Here is a 16457-nt window from a genome sequence, read left to right as displayed (position 1 = left end):
AGAGTTAAGGAAATAATATGCTTTACACTTTTTAGTTGTAGTACCAACTCTGAAGGCAGAAAAGGACTAAGATTCACCTATAGTTCTGTGACAGCTCTGAAAATGAACTGCTGTCAAACTCCCTAAGGGACATGCACCTGAGTCCTCTCCAGCAGCGAAGTGCAAAGGCAGCTTCCCAGTGAAATACAGAATTGAGGGCTGGGGAGAGCATTCAAGAAGGATCGTGTACTCCTTCAATTTCTTCCTACACGAAAGAAAATACTCCCATTTTTCCATCAAGGATGAGGATAAAAGATGATAGACTGAAAATATGAGGTATGACCAGCTGAAAAGAAAGTACAAAAAGTTGTGTTTCCTATATTCTTATACTTAATGCTCTAAAAACAATTAGTAAAGGTCAAAACTGAATGTTCAATAGATCACACTATACTAATAAAAGAGATCATTGCACTAACTATAAAAACCTAAACAGTGGGGCCTCACTTTTCTCACAATATTTTGTAGACAACCATAAGGAGGAGCTGGGAAATGGAGCCCATGTGTAGATAGTGGTGCTATAAACCATTAGCCTTCTAATAAAATGGGAGAAAATTAGAAATGGCACATGCTACTACTGAGTTTTTACAAAAATTCATTAGATGCAATTAGGGACCCCTCCAAAAAGTAACAAAAGTGGGCTCTGTTTTCTTATACATAATGTCTCTCAAGGAGTAGCTGCTCTCTTGAGAAAAAATAGTACAGATTGATAGCCTGCTTATCCAGATGCTTTGCTGAGGTCCTTGAGGAACAATGCCTAGAGGGAGAGAGAAAGATAGACAATACCTAGAGGGAGAGAGAAAGATAGACACCTGCAGACCAGCTTCACCACCTGTGAAGCGACTCCCCTGCAGGTGGGGAGCCAGGGGCTGGAACTGTGGTCCCTGCGCTTTGCGCCACATGCGCTTAGCCCACTGCGCTACCGCCCGACTCCCCAGTTCCATTTCTAAATGCCAGAAATATCCCAAATTTTAAAAGGAAAAGTCATAGCAATCATGAAATGAAGATTAGCAGCATCTAGTCATTGAAATAAAACAGATCTGCCATATTTTATGACTAAAAAGAAACTGTCAAGTTTGTGAAGCAATCAGAAATAAAGTAGACATTGCAGTGTATGTTCCTCATTATCTTAAATACCAGATAGCACTGGAATGGCTTATGGCTAAAGGAGAAAGCAGAAGTTGCAACCAAGAGCAACATGCACAGTCTCAAGCCAGCATTTTTTTATTATTATTTGCAGCATTTAAACATAGATTATAGTGTCTGCAGCATTAACACTATAGTTAAAGTTGTGCTGGCACTTTTATTACAACCTCGTATTTTCATTCATGCATAGCATTCTTAGAAAGTCCTTCACAAAAGTAAAAGCCTTCCTTACTAACTTTTCTTCTAACAAGGGATAAAAGACATATACAGAACAACATGATTTTTTTTCTTTCCCCCACCAAAGCACTGCTCAGCTCTGGCTCATGGTGCCAGGGATTAAATTTGTGACCTCCACAGCCTCAGGCATAAAAGTCTGTTGTGCTGCCTTAAGTGCTACCTTCCCTACCCCCATTAGGGAAAATATCTAAAACTTCTTCAAAAGCATAAGAGAGAGAGAGAGAGAGAGAGAGAGAGAAGAAGGGAGAGAGAGAGGAAGGAAGGAAGGAAGGAAGGAAGGAAGGAAGGAAGGAAGGAAGGAAGGAAGGTAGGAAGAGAGACAGAGAGAAAGGAAGGAAAGAGAAGGCGGGAGGGAGGGAGAAAGGATGTTGTTGTTTTTTTTTAATGTTTCATCAAGGAAATAATCATTTACAAGATAGCTGCTGTTATGTAGGGGGGGTGTTATTAAACCAAAAAAGCCTACATTATACAAAATTTGGTTTTCAGATGACACACATTTCAAGCTTATAGGTAAAAATAAAAAAAGCATCTTGAGTTAACTCCATAAAAATCATTTTCCCCCATAGCATTGCTCAGCTCGATTAAGGTAGTGCTAGGGACTGCATGTGGGACCTAAGAGCTTCAGAAATTATTGTCTTTTGCATAACCATTATGGTATCTCCAAGGTCCCATAAATATATTTTTTAAAGAAAAAATAAATCTTAAGAGGCTGGGCAGTGGTACACCTAGTTAAGCAAATATGTTACCATGAACAAGAGCCGATTCTAGTCCCAGCTCCCCACCTGCAGGGGGACACTTCACAAGCTGTTAAACAGGCTTATACATTGTCTCTCTTTCCCTTTTCCTGTCTATCTCCCTCATCCCTCCTCTCAATCTCTCAATTTCTCTCTGTTCTATCAAATAAAATAGGGGAAAAAATATCAAATCTTTAAAATACATGTAATCTTCCAAACAGCTAGCTAAGAGTCCTCTTTCAGCTAGTTATATTGGAAAGAGATTAACAAGCCAAACAGAAGATAAGTAGATTCTCACTGTTAATTCTGCCTTCAATGTCATACATCAGGCTGTCAATAGAAAATTTTAATAGTTTATTGCTGTAGATGCTAACCACTGGATTTTCATAGAAAACAAAACCCCCAGTCAATCTGGCTATAATAATAATTAATTACTGCTATGCTAAACTATTTCTAAGGCTACAAGAAACCCTTTGTATTCTCTTTAACAATCTCAATTCTCCCCATACTTCTTGGTATTTCTCTCTTATTTCTTACCACCATACTGTCTCTGTTGACCTCAGCCAAATCACTGCAACTAGTGCTGCCACATTACGCTGCTACAGAATTTTTCAGACTGTTGCCAGATTCCGAGCGTGATAAATCAACCTACCAACTTCTCAAATATGGTGAGATCTTTCCTAAAACATGGAATTACCTAGTTCCATTTTAGACGGCATTTTAGACAGCATATCATCTAACAAAGTTACAGAGACTAGATATAGGATGGGGCTTAGGGTACTGGGTACAGGTGTACATGTATCCATGAGCAAGGGGCAACTATAGAAACCAAAGTGAAAGTGATTAATAGCCATCTGAGATAAGACTTATACCTAATACGCCTGGAATCCTAATAGAAGTGCCTAAAGAAGCCATGACAACTCTAATGGATCAAACTTTGACCAAATTAGTTTGGCAATCTAGCAGAAAGGCCCAAAGAAGACAGATCCCAAAAACCCAATTCTGGTTTGGAACAACTTGAAGGAAGTCTAAGGTCGTCAGATAAAGAGAGGACTACAAACATTGAATAAGGGCAACAGACTGGCTCTCTTAATAGTGGCATATATATTACATGTTAACAGGGGTTTGAATCCATACCATTCCCACCACCAGAGTTCTGAATCTTCATTCTCCCCACTGCAATCCACCACAGTTCCTCTAAAGCTTTAGACATTGGCCAACCATCTTCTCTACAACTATCTGCCCACATTTATACATAGTTGCCCCTTTTTTTTCTGATTTAATCCTCTCTTTCCGTCTAGGAATAATGGTCTTTTTAGTCAACATCACAATACCCCATCATCTGGGGCCCTAGTGAGGGAATCCTTGGATGGCAACATAAGTATGATGGGCCTAAACCTTTCATCGATCCCTCTCCAACATCAATGGTTACTTCCAACAGCAATGTCATCATAAGCCCTATTGCAGGCCTTCGAGGTCTCGTCTCGAAACTTTACATCAGGCTCAACCTGACGCTGTTGACTGGCTACGGAAGAAGGGCAAACGCTAGAAGAAGAACAGGACCTTCCCCTCACCAGAAAGCAGCAAAGGTAGAAACTGCCTCAAGCTCCAAAGGAAGGTTGTGTCATCCTGCCCTGCAGGCCTCAGGAGGTAGACTAGCCCTGAAATGAGTGCAGGCTGCAATGTTCCCAGCTGTAGCCATGAACTACAAGCTCAGACCAATAGGGACTTAGAGGTTACACAGGCTCTTATGCTCTCTATGCATACATAGGCCCTGGATCAGGTGGATGAAGTAAACAGTTAATTGTACTCACAGATTTTTTTTTTCCAAGAATGGAAGATATTCTCTGCCCTAATCCAACTTTCTAGCCCTTTGCTCTACTGACACCATCTTCTCAGACAATACTTTTGTCCAACTCCATGTTAGCTAACAAACTCAAACAAAAACCTACAATAGTCATGAGCCCCTAAGAACATGCCTAGAATGGACTTCCTAGCTTCTTTCCATCCTGAGGTCCCTATGTTCATCTGTTCTGTTCCTACTATTTGGTTCCTGTTCATTAATCATTTTGTCCCACTTTTTATCTCACCACCCTTCAGCTACTAAGTTGTAGGAGCTATTATAATTCCATCCTAACTTCCCTGGACAGAAGACCTCACCAATATATCCTGGAACCTCACCTCTCTAGAGCCCTATCCCACTGGGGAAAGAGAGAAACAGGCTGGGGTTATAGATCATCCTGCCAAAGTCCATATTCAGCAGAGAAACAATTACAGAAGCCAGAACTCCTACCTTCTGAACCCTCAAAAATAACTGTGATCCATACTCCCAGTGGGAATGAAGTGATAGGGGTTAGATGACCAGAAGGCTCTGAGCTCCGGAACTCCATCAGGATCCAGAGAGAGAGGAGGAAAAGGGGAGGGAAATCTGGATGTAGTAATAGGTATGTATATGTAACTTGGAAAGGAAGACAAGATGGGTTCTTAAAAGAAAAAGGGGGGAATATAGACAGATGGTTGTAGAAATAACAGCCCATATCTACAACCTTGGGAGAACTGCTGTAGTTTACAGTGGAGTGATTGGGGATCCAGAGCTCTGGTGGTGAGAATGGTGTGAAGATGTACCCAATATCTTGTAATTTTGTAAATCAATATTAATTCACTAATTAAAAAAAGAAAACTGAGAGAAAGCTGAATTTCATCATAATATCACTCTACTCGTGAGAGAATGGCAACAGAAAAGTAAGTTATCTTTCAGTATTACAATTAAAATAATTCTGAATTTGTGAACATTCCAAATCATACAAAATTAGATTACAGCATATTTCACTTTTATATGGTGCACAGAAATGGTGTCAAGGTACCAAAGGAAGATCTACAGATGGTAGAATCATGTATTGATGTCTCTCTGCCTCTCTTCCTTTCCTTCTCTCTCCCTCTTTGTTGGTCTCTATCTATCCGAAATAAAGAATGAAAACAATCTCACATTCACAAGGGAATGGCCCAGTTTCAAGCCCAACACCACATGGGAGCATCATGGTTTCAGGGAACATTCTGGTACTGTGGTATCTCTCCACTCTGCACTACACTACAATCCACTGCCCCTGGTGGCCATTTTTTCCATTTTATTGGACAGGACAGAGAGAGTTTGAGAGAGGAAGGGAAGAGAAAAAGATAGAAACCAGCAGACCTGGGGGCTGGGCAGTGGCACAGTGGGATAAGCGCACAGGAGCAAAACACAAGGACACACGCCAAGGATCCCAGTTTGAACCCCCCGCTCCCCACCTGCAGGGGATTTACTTCACAGGCAATGAAAGCAGGTCTACAGGTGTCTCTCTCTCTCTCTCGTCCTCTCTCTGTCTTCTCCTCTTCTTTCGATTTCTCTCTGTTCTATCCAACAACGACAGCAATAACAACAATAATAATAACGATAAACAACAGGGACAACAAAAAGAAAGAAAAAAATACTCCAGAAGCAGTGGATTTGGATTCCTAGTGCAGGCACTGAGCCCCAGCAATTACCCCGGAGGCCCAAAAATCTAGAGATATTTTTCAAGTATGTTATAAAAGAAATAAAATGGGGTTTGGATGGTAGCGCAGTGGGTTAAGAGCATGGCGTGAAGCACAAGGTCCCGCACAGGGATCCTGGCTCAAGCCCCCGGACCCCTACCTGCAGGGGGGTCACTTCACAAGAGATGAAGTAGGTCTGCAGGAGTCTTTCTCTCTCCTCCTCTGTCATCCCCTCTTCTCTCTATTTCTCTCTGGCTTACCCAACAACAACAACAGCAACAACAACAATAATAACAACAATCACAAGAAAAAGCAACAAGGGTAGCAAGGGGAAAAAACAGCCTCCAGGAGCAGTGGATTCGTAGTTCAAGCACCTAGCCCCAGCAATAACCCTGGAGGAAAATAAAATGCAAAAGAAAATGACATTAATCTAAGAAAACTGCTTAAAAGGTAAGACTAAATAAATATTTACTACATAAAAGTAACAGAAATTAATTTGAGAGGTATAGCAGTTAAATGAAACTAAGATGCTAGAAAGTAACTATTAGAATGCAAGGAAAGAAGATCTAAGTTAACACCTGCTAAGTAAGGGTCTCAAAAAGGATTAAAGGGGAGGAATGAAATGACAAATACTAAAAGTTTAACAGTAAGAACAAAAAGGACAAAGTATATTAACTTAAAAACAAACAGGAACCGGCAGGTGGTGGGGCACATGGATGAGAGCGCGCCAGTCCCCACCGGCAGACGAGCTTCATGAGCTGTGAAGCAGGTCCGCAGTTATCTCTCTCTGTCTTGCCCTTTCAGTTACTCCCTGCCCTCTCAATTTCTTTCCATCCTATCTTATTAAAAAAAAAAAAACTAATAGAATGCATAAACTATGGGGTGAGGCGGTAGTACACTGGTTTAAGTGCACATAGTAAGAAGCGCAAAGAGCGGCACAAAGGCTCCTGGTTCCGTACACCCAGCACCCTACCTGCAGAGCGGTCGCTTCACAAGCGGTTAAGTAGGTCTGCAGGTGTCTATCTTTCTGTCCCCCTGTCTTCCCCTCATTTCTCAATTTCTCTCTCCTATGCAACAACAACGAGAAGAGAAAAAAGGCCGCCAGGAGTAGTTGATTTGTAGTGCAGACACCAAGCCCCAGCAGTGACCCTGGAAGCAAAAATAATAATACACAAACTAGAATTTAAGAAGCACTGTCAAAACAAAGAATATGTAACCCAGGAGCTGGTGTCATAGCAATGAACCAGAAAAGCAGAACAAGTGAATTTATAATAATTGTGTCACACTAGAAAACTTAGCTAGACACCAAAGGAGAGTTAGAACAGAATTTAAGGAAAAAAAATGTTATGACTACAGGGGTCTCAACAGTAGAGTGCAGGGCATAAATGGGGCCCCAAGTCTGATCCCCAGCGCTGAACATCCCAGTGATACTCTGGTGTTCTCATGTTCTTTTTCATTAAATAGTTTTTGAGAGGGGAAAAACAAAAGCCAGCAGACACCTGAGCTTGTTAGAGAACAGATTTAACATGCCTGAGGCCCCAGAGAACACAGGTTCAATGCCTCATACCACTTTCTATCAGAGTTCTGGTCTCTCCTCACTCACATAAAAAATATATATTTTTAAAGGGATTAATGGTAGGGCTGGGAAGATAACAAAATGGTTACACAAAAGACTTTCATACCTCAGGCTCTGAGGACCCAGGTTCAGTACTCAGCACCACCATAAGCCAGAGCTGAGCAGTGTTCTGGGTGTGTGCATGTGTTCTATTATTAAAATAAAACATAAATAAGTCACTATAAAATTAAAAAAAAAAAAAAAGGACAACAGTGCACAAAAGAAGATGCACTGAGGGTAGAGCATGTGGCATGCAAGCACGAGGTTCCAAGTTTGATCTCAGGCATTTCATATACCAGGATAATGCTCTGGTTCTGTCTTTCACTCTCATTTAAAAAAAAAGTCTTTAAAAAAAAGTACTGAAAAATTTTAAATAAAACAAATTTTTTTTTAAATATTTATTCCCTTTTGTTGCCCTTGTTTTATTGTTGTTATTGATGTCATCGTTGTTGGATAGGACAGAGAGAAATGGAGAGAGGAGGGGAAGACAGGAGGAGAGAAAGAGAGACACCTGCAGACCTGCTTCACTGCCTGTGAAGCGACTCCCCTACAGATGGGGAGCCGAGGGCTCGAACCAGGATCCTTGCGCTTTGCACCACATGCATTTAACCTGTTGCGCTACCACCAGACTCCCTAAAACAAATTATTTTTAAGCAGGATGTTTTGAACCATACGATAAAGCAAGAGAGAGGGGGTAGGTGTACTGCACAGGAGCACCAGTGAAGATACAGAGTGAGAGAAGTTCCCATAGCATGCAAATTCCTTCCACCGTCATGGCAGCTCATATGTGATGTCAAGGCTTAAACCTGGGTCTCTTAACACAGCAATACATGCACCTGCCCCATGAGCTCTCTTTCCAGACATTCTGGTATTTTAAACAGAATTATGCATATACCTCTAAAATGCTGCTTCTCTTGCCCTACCATGCTGTACAAGTTTGATTTAGAAAACAAGTATTTATGACTCCACAATGTAGTGAGCTGAGAAACTGAAATGCATTTATTCCCTTTTACTCATACACTTTCTAACAAAATGTTCTACTATTAAGCAAAGTTTAAAACAGGAAAATAAACTGCTTGAGCTTGTGTTTCATCTATCATGTTTTTATTGAAAAATTAATTCCAATCACTAGCATAAACCCTACTATTACCCTCCAGGGGTATACACTGATGAATAATTTGTTCAGATGTCAACTTCAATTTTTAAAAATCCTCTCTACCTCAAAAATTTAAACATCTGTAAAAGTTACTTGTTTTGAGAGTGGTTTGCATTCACGACACTTGACCTTTTGCTGTACACACCACAAAATTCAAGTCTCAAATGCCAAACAAGCAGGAAATCTGATCATTCCTGCAGTAGCCATCTGCAAGGTTCAATATCAAATATTAGTTCTAGGTTGAACTAAGTCATGTGTTACAAATCTTTTTCTGCCGCCTATATAATTAGTTGTAATTTGCCTCTTTTAAAATGTGTTTCTTATGGGACATCTGGCCTTGAAACTTCCACCTTTGCAATGAAAAAAATACTTAGTGTCTGCATTTTTTTTTTACCTCTTAATATGGAAGCACTACATGGGTGGTATAACCAAGACCAGACTTTAAAAGAAAAATTCCAAAAACAGATGATTAAGAAACACCAAATATAAATGTAGTAAAATTTTGCTGTAATATAACTAAACAATTATCTAAAACTCACAAATATCTAAGTTTATAAAATAAATTTTCATGGAACCATACCATCAGTCTACTTACTTTCAAGAACTATATTAATTAAACTGAGTAATACAGGTTTGGGAGACGAACGTGATAACCACAACACTACAGAAACAAGACGTAATACAGGTTTGTAATCAAAGGTTTCATTAAAAGGAAAAAAACCGAGTCCAGTAGATCAATATAGTGATTTTAACAATTCACAAGTATTCTTAATTACTTTCAAAGACAGAGTTCAGATTTAGAATACAGTACAACTTCTGTAAAGTTGTGAAAATAGTCTCTCTTTCTTGCCTCCAAGGCTATTGCTGGGCGTTGGTACCAGCACTATGAACCCACTACTCCTGGAGACCCATTTTTTCCATTTTATTGGATAGGACAGAGAGAAACTGAGAGAAGAGGGGGACATAAAGAGATAAAGTTTGTTTTTTTTTTCCCCTTTTTTCTTTTATTTGATAGGACTGAGAGAAGTTAAGAAGGGAGGGTGAAGTAGGGAGAGAAAAGGAGAGACATCTGCAGACCTGCTTCACCGCTCATGAAGGGGACCCATTGCAGGTAGGTAATGGGGGCTGGAACCTATGTATTCTGTGCAATCCCTAACAAAATCCTGATGACTTTTTTTTTTTGCTTCCAGGGTTATCGCTGGAACGCAGTGTCAGCACTGTAGATCCACTGCTCCTGGTGGCCATTTTTCCCTCTTTTTTTTTGTTGTTGTTGTTGTTGAGTAGATCAAAAAGAAACAGAGAGGAGGGGAAGGTAGAGGGTTAAAGAGAAAGATAGATACCTGCAGACCTGTTTCACCGTTTGCAAAGCAACCCCCTGCAGGTGGGGAACAGGGGCTCAAACCAAGGTCCTTGAGTGGGTCCTTGCAATTTGTATTATATGCACTTACATTTTTCATAGAAACTGAACAACTTATCCAAAATCTGTGTGGAACCACAAAACACACAACACACAGCCAAAGTGCTATGAGAAAGAAATGAAAAAAGCTATCACACTCCCCTACTTCAGTTTATATTACAAAATAGTAATTTAAAAGGCATGAAACTTAAGTAAAAATGGATGGGGGAGGGGCACGGGTGGTCTGCAGGCCTTTCTCCCTCCATCTCTCCCTTTTCCTTCTCTCAACTGCTCTTTGTCCTGTCAATAAAAGAAAGTAAAAGAAAAAAGTAGATTCATTGTGCAAGCATTGAGACCCAACAATAACACTGCTGGGAGGAAGAAATAAAAGAAAGAAAGAAAGAAAGAGAGAGAGAGAGGGAAGAAAGGAAGGAAGGAAGGAAGGAAGGAAAGAGAGAGAAAGAAAGGAGGAAGGGAGGAAGGAAGGAGGAAAGGAATGACAGAAGGAGGGAAGGAAGGAAGGAAGGAAGGAAGGAAGGAAGGAAGGAAGGAAGGGATGGGGAAGGAAGGAAGGAAGGAAGGAAGGAAGGAAGGAAGGAAGGAAGGAAAGGAATGAGGGAGGGAGGGGAAGAAGGGAGGGATGATGGGAATGAGGAAAGGAGGGAGAAAAAAAACTCTGCTGGCAGAAAGAAAGATGAGTAACTAGACCACAAGTTAGCACTATGCACCAAAAATCAGATAAAAATGGATCAAAGACCTGAAACTATAAAATAAATAGAAAACATTGGTGAAACATTGTAAGACCTTAGCATCAAAGATATATTTGGAGAAGCAACCCCATGGACAAGTGAAACCGAAACAAGATTAAATTGTGATAACTATAAAACCTTTAACACATCAAGAACAAACTACACAAGGATAAACAGGCAGCCTATTAATTGTGAGAAAGTATCTGTATACCACACAGCTTATAAGCAATTATCAAACATCTATAAAGAAATCACACAGTCCAATAAAAGAAAACAATAATGATAATAATAAAGTGGACCAGGACTGGAAACAAAGCCATATGGTTATGAGGAAAAAAAAAAAAAAGAAGAAAAGAAATCTTTTATGCCTGAGGCTCCGAAGTCGCAGATTCCCCAGCACTACCATAGGCCAGAGCAGTGTTCTGGAGCGGCTCTTCCTCTCCCCACCTTCCCCCCCTCCCCCCCCCTCCCCACATCTTTCTGTCTGTATCTCTCATTAAAATAAAATATTTACAAAATAAAAATGGAGGCCAGGTGGTGGTGCACCTGGTTAAGCACACACATTACAATGCATGAGGACCAGGATTCAAGCCATCAGTCCCTACCTTCCCAAGTGGTGAAGAAAGGCTGCTGGTGTCTCTCTGTCTCTCTATCTCCCTGTCCCCTCTCAATTCCTCTGTCTCTATCCAATAATAAATAATTTAAAAAGGGAAAAAACAAATTAAAAAGGTAAATAAATAAAAATGAAAAGTGGGCCAAAGAACTGATTAGACAGTATTCTAAGAGATATACATGGCTGACAGACATATTAAAAATGTTCCACTTCAATTATCATTGGAGAAATGCAAATTAAAGCAAAACTAAGATTTCATGGCATTCCTGTGAGAACAGCCTACATCAACAAAACAGGAAATGACAGATGTTGTCAAGGACATGGAGGAAAAAGATTCTCTTAACTATTGGTGTAGCACCTTTGGAAAGCAATATGATGAGTTCTTAAACAAGTAAAACTAGAAATACCTTATGACCCAGTAATACCAATCGGGTAATTATCCAATGGGCATGCAAACACTAATTCAAAGGGACATATGCACCCCTATATTCATAACTGCATTATTCACAATAGCCAGAGTGAAGGCAGCCTAAGTGTCCATCAACTGATGACTGAATAAAGAAATCATGGAGTGTATACACCATGTTAGAAGCAGAGGTGATTACACCTAGCAGAACAAGTAAAGATGAAAGACAACCACCAGATGGCTTCACTCATGTGGAATCTAGAGAACTAAAGCACATGAATTTGAAAAGAAAAGAAAAGAAAAAAAAGCAGAAGCAAACCAACTGTCTCACAGACTTTGTGAGAACTACGATGGTTATTTCTGGGAGGGTGGGTTCACAAAACTTTGGTAGTGAAGCAACGTGGAATTATACCCAGTAATAAGCATTTAAGTAAAATACTCTATTCCCTGAACTATCTCTCAGGCTGCTAAAAACTTTTTGGGTGTTAATCTTTGAAATTTAAACAGCCTTTTGCAATTTGTTACATTACTTTACAAGGCATATAAGAAAATAATAAGTATGCAAACTAAGATTTGCTTATGTGAAAGTTGACATGTGCCAAAAATTACACAAATATCAAATGTTAATTAAAATTGATTAACATTAAAAAAAAAACTAGGTACAATACTTACCTGTATTCCATCTTTAAGTTTCAAGATGCACTCCATTGTATTGATGGTAATTACTACTGGTTCTGAACCCAGTTTTGTCCATGGTACATGGATCCTCAACTCATGAATATGTCCACTTAAAAAAGTGAATGGCAATTTCAATTCCTTAAATCAAAAAAAGGGTTAAAAGTTAGTACTTAACATCTTTATCCTAATATTTCAATTACTTTCTAAAAAACAGAAATAAAATTTCCAACACAAAAAAATTCAGAAATTATTGTTCCTTAAAAAGTAGCTCAATTAACTTGTTTAACTATGAAATTACAATAACTTCCTGAGCAAAAAAAAAAAGTATCAAAGAATTTGTATTTAGTAAGCTTCTTAGCATGGGTAAGCTTCAGTTTCTCACTTTACTAAAAGGAAACTACATAACATCTGGTATGTGACAAACTCAAAAGGTAGTGGGATAAGAGTAAAGTAGCAGACAGCATCATTGAGATAACTATAATGATTTTATTATGCATTATTGAAAATCCTGACCTAAAATTATGTCCTCCCACACCCTCACCATTAAGCAGCAATCATAGGGACTCAGTCCCAGTCTCCAAAGGGAGGCTGGGGTATCCTGCCCTGCCACTGGAGGAAGACTGGTCCTGAAATAAGTGCAGCCTACAGTGTTCCCAGCTGTGACCATGAGCTACAAGCTCAGACCAATAGGGACTTAGAGGTTATACAGGCTCTGAGTTTGGTGGTAAAAAGTTAATGTTACACATAGAATTTTTTCAAGAATGGGAGCTAGTCACTGCCCTGACCCAACTTTCCAGTCCTTTTCTTTGACACCATTTTCTCAGACAATGTTTTCATCCAGCTTTAGACTAGCTATCAAAACTACCATAGTGTGGAACCCTAGAAACATGCCTAAAATGAACTTCCTAGCTTTCTTCCACCCTAAGATCCCTATTGTCATCTGTTCTATTCCTACTTTTTGGTTCCTGTTCATTAACCATTTTGTCTCACATTATGTCCTGCCTCCTTCCAGACACCATGTTGAAGATGCTGCCATGATTCCATCCTGACTTCTCTAGGCAGACAACCTCACCCATTTGTCATGGAACCTCACCTCTCCAGAGTCCTACCCAACTAGGGAAAGACAGAAATAGGCTGGGGATATGGATCAACCTGCCAATGCCCACGTCCAGTGGAAAAGCAATTACAGAAACCAGAACTCCTACCTTTTGCACTCTAAAAACAATCTTGATCCATAAGTGATAGGAGAGGGAGGAGGAGAAGGATGAGGAGAAGGACAAGAGAAGGATGAGGAGAAGGACAAGAGAAGGATGAGGAGGAGAAGGACAAGGAGGCGGCAGCGAGAGCTCTGAACTCCAGCTTCATCAGCACCAGGATAAAGAGGAAAAGGAGAGGGACATTTTGATGTAGTAATGGTGCCATGAGTGGCTTAGAGGGGAAGAGAGGACTGGATCAGGAAGATGAAGAAGACAGTTATATACAAACACAGACAAATAGTTGTAGAAATGATGGTTAGCCCATGGCTTGCAGTGGGTAGACTGGGGATTCAGAACTCTGGTGGTGTGAACAGTGTGAAACTACACCCCTGTTGACATCTAATTTTGTAAACCAATATTAAATCACTAATATAAAAAAAAAAAAGGAATCACACAGTAAAAGTAATAGTGTAGTAGTAGAAAATGGGTTTGTATAGGCACTCAGGGCTGCTGATCTCCAGCACCAGGATATTCACTCATCATGATACGATATATTATATTCTCTTCAAACACAATGATGCATAGCAAGTGGTAATAATTCTCAGGGTCAGAAAATTTTTAGAAAATGGTTGGGTTTGTGGTAATTGGACAGTCGCCATTTTAGAGGGCAGCTGCTATACACTAGCAGATATTTCTATGCAAGAAGATGGGCCCTGGATTGTCAAATATTTCATTTGCATATAAAAAGCCAAAAAGACATTAAAAAAATAAAACTGGGTCCTATAAGTATATTTTAACAAGAATAGGATTATAAAACAACTTGAAAATGGGTAGCAAATTAGCTAGAGGAGAAGAGCCTGACAAAGTAAAAACTAGACAACCTTTTTAAAAAAGGTTTTTATTTTAAAATTCATTGTACCTGTATATTTTATGGTCATTCAAAGGTGTCCAGACTATTAAATGGGGAGAGGGGTGTGTCTCTTCAACAAATGGTGTTGGAAAAATTGGGTTAAAGACAGGGAAGCGGGAGATAGGGAGAGAGACAACTGCAGCACTGCTTCACTACTCATGAAGCTTTCTTTCTGCAGGTAGGGACTGGAGCAGGCGGGGGGAGGGGGTTTTGAACCTAGGTCCTTCTGCATGGTAGTGTGCTCTAGCAAGTGTACATCCACCAGGCCTCTCCTTCTTTGTCTATGAGAAATTAAGCGGGGGAGGGAAGTGGTGCCTGCAATGGTAGAATTAAGAATTCTTGAAACCAGATGAACTAAAGGGATAAAGCAGCAGGAGTGGGAGAGAGTTATAGCAGTACTAATTGGCATTGGCATAAAAGAATTAAAAAAAGAAAACTAAAACCAATTAGCCAAGCTAATCCAAATTGAAAAAAAGGAGGGGGACAGGTATTACATCCCAAGTAAGGCAGGGAAGAGGGAGTTGTATGCAGTTTGCTGTAAAATTGTCCAGGAAATAGTTAAGTGCAATAAGGTAAATGCTTAATAAGACAAACGTGCATTTTGTACTCTTTATAAATTAAAAGAATTTTTAAAGGTTTTGGAGCAAAAAAAGAATTACTAAGTGAAAGAGGGACACAAGTCAGAAGTTTTTGTTTATTTGTTTGTTTTAATAAAGTGTGGGAGAATAAACCCAGGGTCTCGGGCATTCATGATACCACTTCCTGAGACCAACTGTTTATTCTGTATGCTGAAAGAGAGAGAAAGGAGGGAGGGAGCAATAGGAGATACACAAAATCTTCCTAGAGTAGATACATGAAGTTCTACTCTAGGAACTGTCACTGTAATCCCAGGAATCAAATCTCAGGTATGAATTTGGTAAGGCATACAGTTTACTAACTGAGCTATCTCCCTGCCCCTTGGAGTGAAGATGGGTCCTGAAATTAGGGCAGCTTGGAATGTTCCTACTCGTGACCACAGAATGTGAGCTCAGATCTACAGGGATGCAGAGGTCACATAGGCTCCTAAGCTGAATATGGGCCCCAGATCAGATCAAATCAGTGGGGTTTACAGTCAATAATATTTATACACCTTTCCCATACTTGGGAGCTACCCTGAACCAGCTTTCTGGTCCTTTTCCCAGCCATGACATCACCCCCCCACACAATAACTAGGATCCACCTACATATCAGATTTCAGGCTCAGGGAAAAAAAAAAAAACAACAGCTAGTATAGTCACAGGCCCTTTGGAATAGAACTAAAATAGGCCTACAGGCTATCTACAAAATGGAGACCTTCCCCACCCCCACCCCTTCATCTGCACTACTCCAGCCTTTAGGTTCATGATTAGTTAACAACTTTTCTGGCTTTATAATGTTAACTCTCTTTTCAGCCACCAGGTTCCAAATGCTACCATGATGCCAACCAGACTTCCCCGGACAGATAATCCCACCAATGTGTCCTGGAGCCCCGCTTCCTCAGATCTCTACCCCACTAGGGAAAGAGAGGCTGGCTGGGAGTATGGATCGACCTGTCAATGCCCATGTTCAGTAGGGAAGCAATTACAGAAGCCAGACCTTCCACCTTCTGTACCCTATAATGACCCTGGGTTCATACTCCCAGAGGGATAAAGAATAGGAAAGCTGGGAGTCAGGCGGTAGCAGCAGGTGTGCATTGGATCGACCTTCTCGTGGTGCATCCCGTGAGTACCCATTCATTGGGGAAACTGACGATCCCTCCTAGCCGACTGAATCCACATGGATCCCAGTCACTTTCAAAGCCAGCAACAAGCAGCTCCTGACAGCTTTCAACCTGACTCTGTTGACTGGCTATGGAAGAAGGGCAAATGCTAGAAGAAGAAGCTCAAGTTAAGCGTACATGGTGCAAAGCACAAGGACTGGCATAAAGATCCTGGTTCAAGTCCCTGGCTCCCCACCTGCAGGGGAGTCGCTACACAGGCGGTGAAGCAGTTCTGCAGGTGTCTGTCTCTCCCCCTCTGTCTTGCCCTCCTGTCTCCATTTCTCTCTGTCCTAACCAA

At 40.4% G+C, this 16457-nt stretch overlaps 1 protein-coding gene across 1 annotated transcript in view; it reads right to left on the bottom strand.

Moving 5' to 3' along the window:
• Nucleotides 1-16457, bottom strand: part of VPS13B (vacuolar protein sorting 13 homolog B) — a 634327-nt gene that overhangs the window by 613318 nt on the left and 4552 nt on the right. The window contains exon 2 of the mRNA XM_060195774.1: nucleotides 12271-12414. Within this exon, the coding sequence (XP_060051757.1) occupies nucleotides 12271-12414 (144 nt within the window). The remainder of the gene's footprint in view (nucleotides 1-12270; nucleotides 12415-16457) is intronic.

Source organism: Erinaceus europaeus, chromosome 8, assembly GCF_950295315.1.
Source record: "Erinaceus europaeus chromosome 8, mEriEur2.1, whole genome shotgun sequence".
In the NCBI taxonomy this organism is placed as follows: Eukaryota; Metazoa; Chordata; class Mammalia; order Eulipotyphla; family Erinaceidae; genus Erinaceus; species Erinaceus europaeus.
Note: the sequence above shows the minus strand (reverse complement) of the source record. Positions and strands in the feature narration are given on the sequence as shown.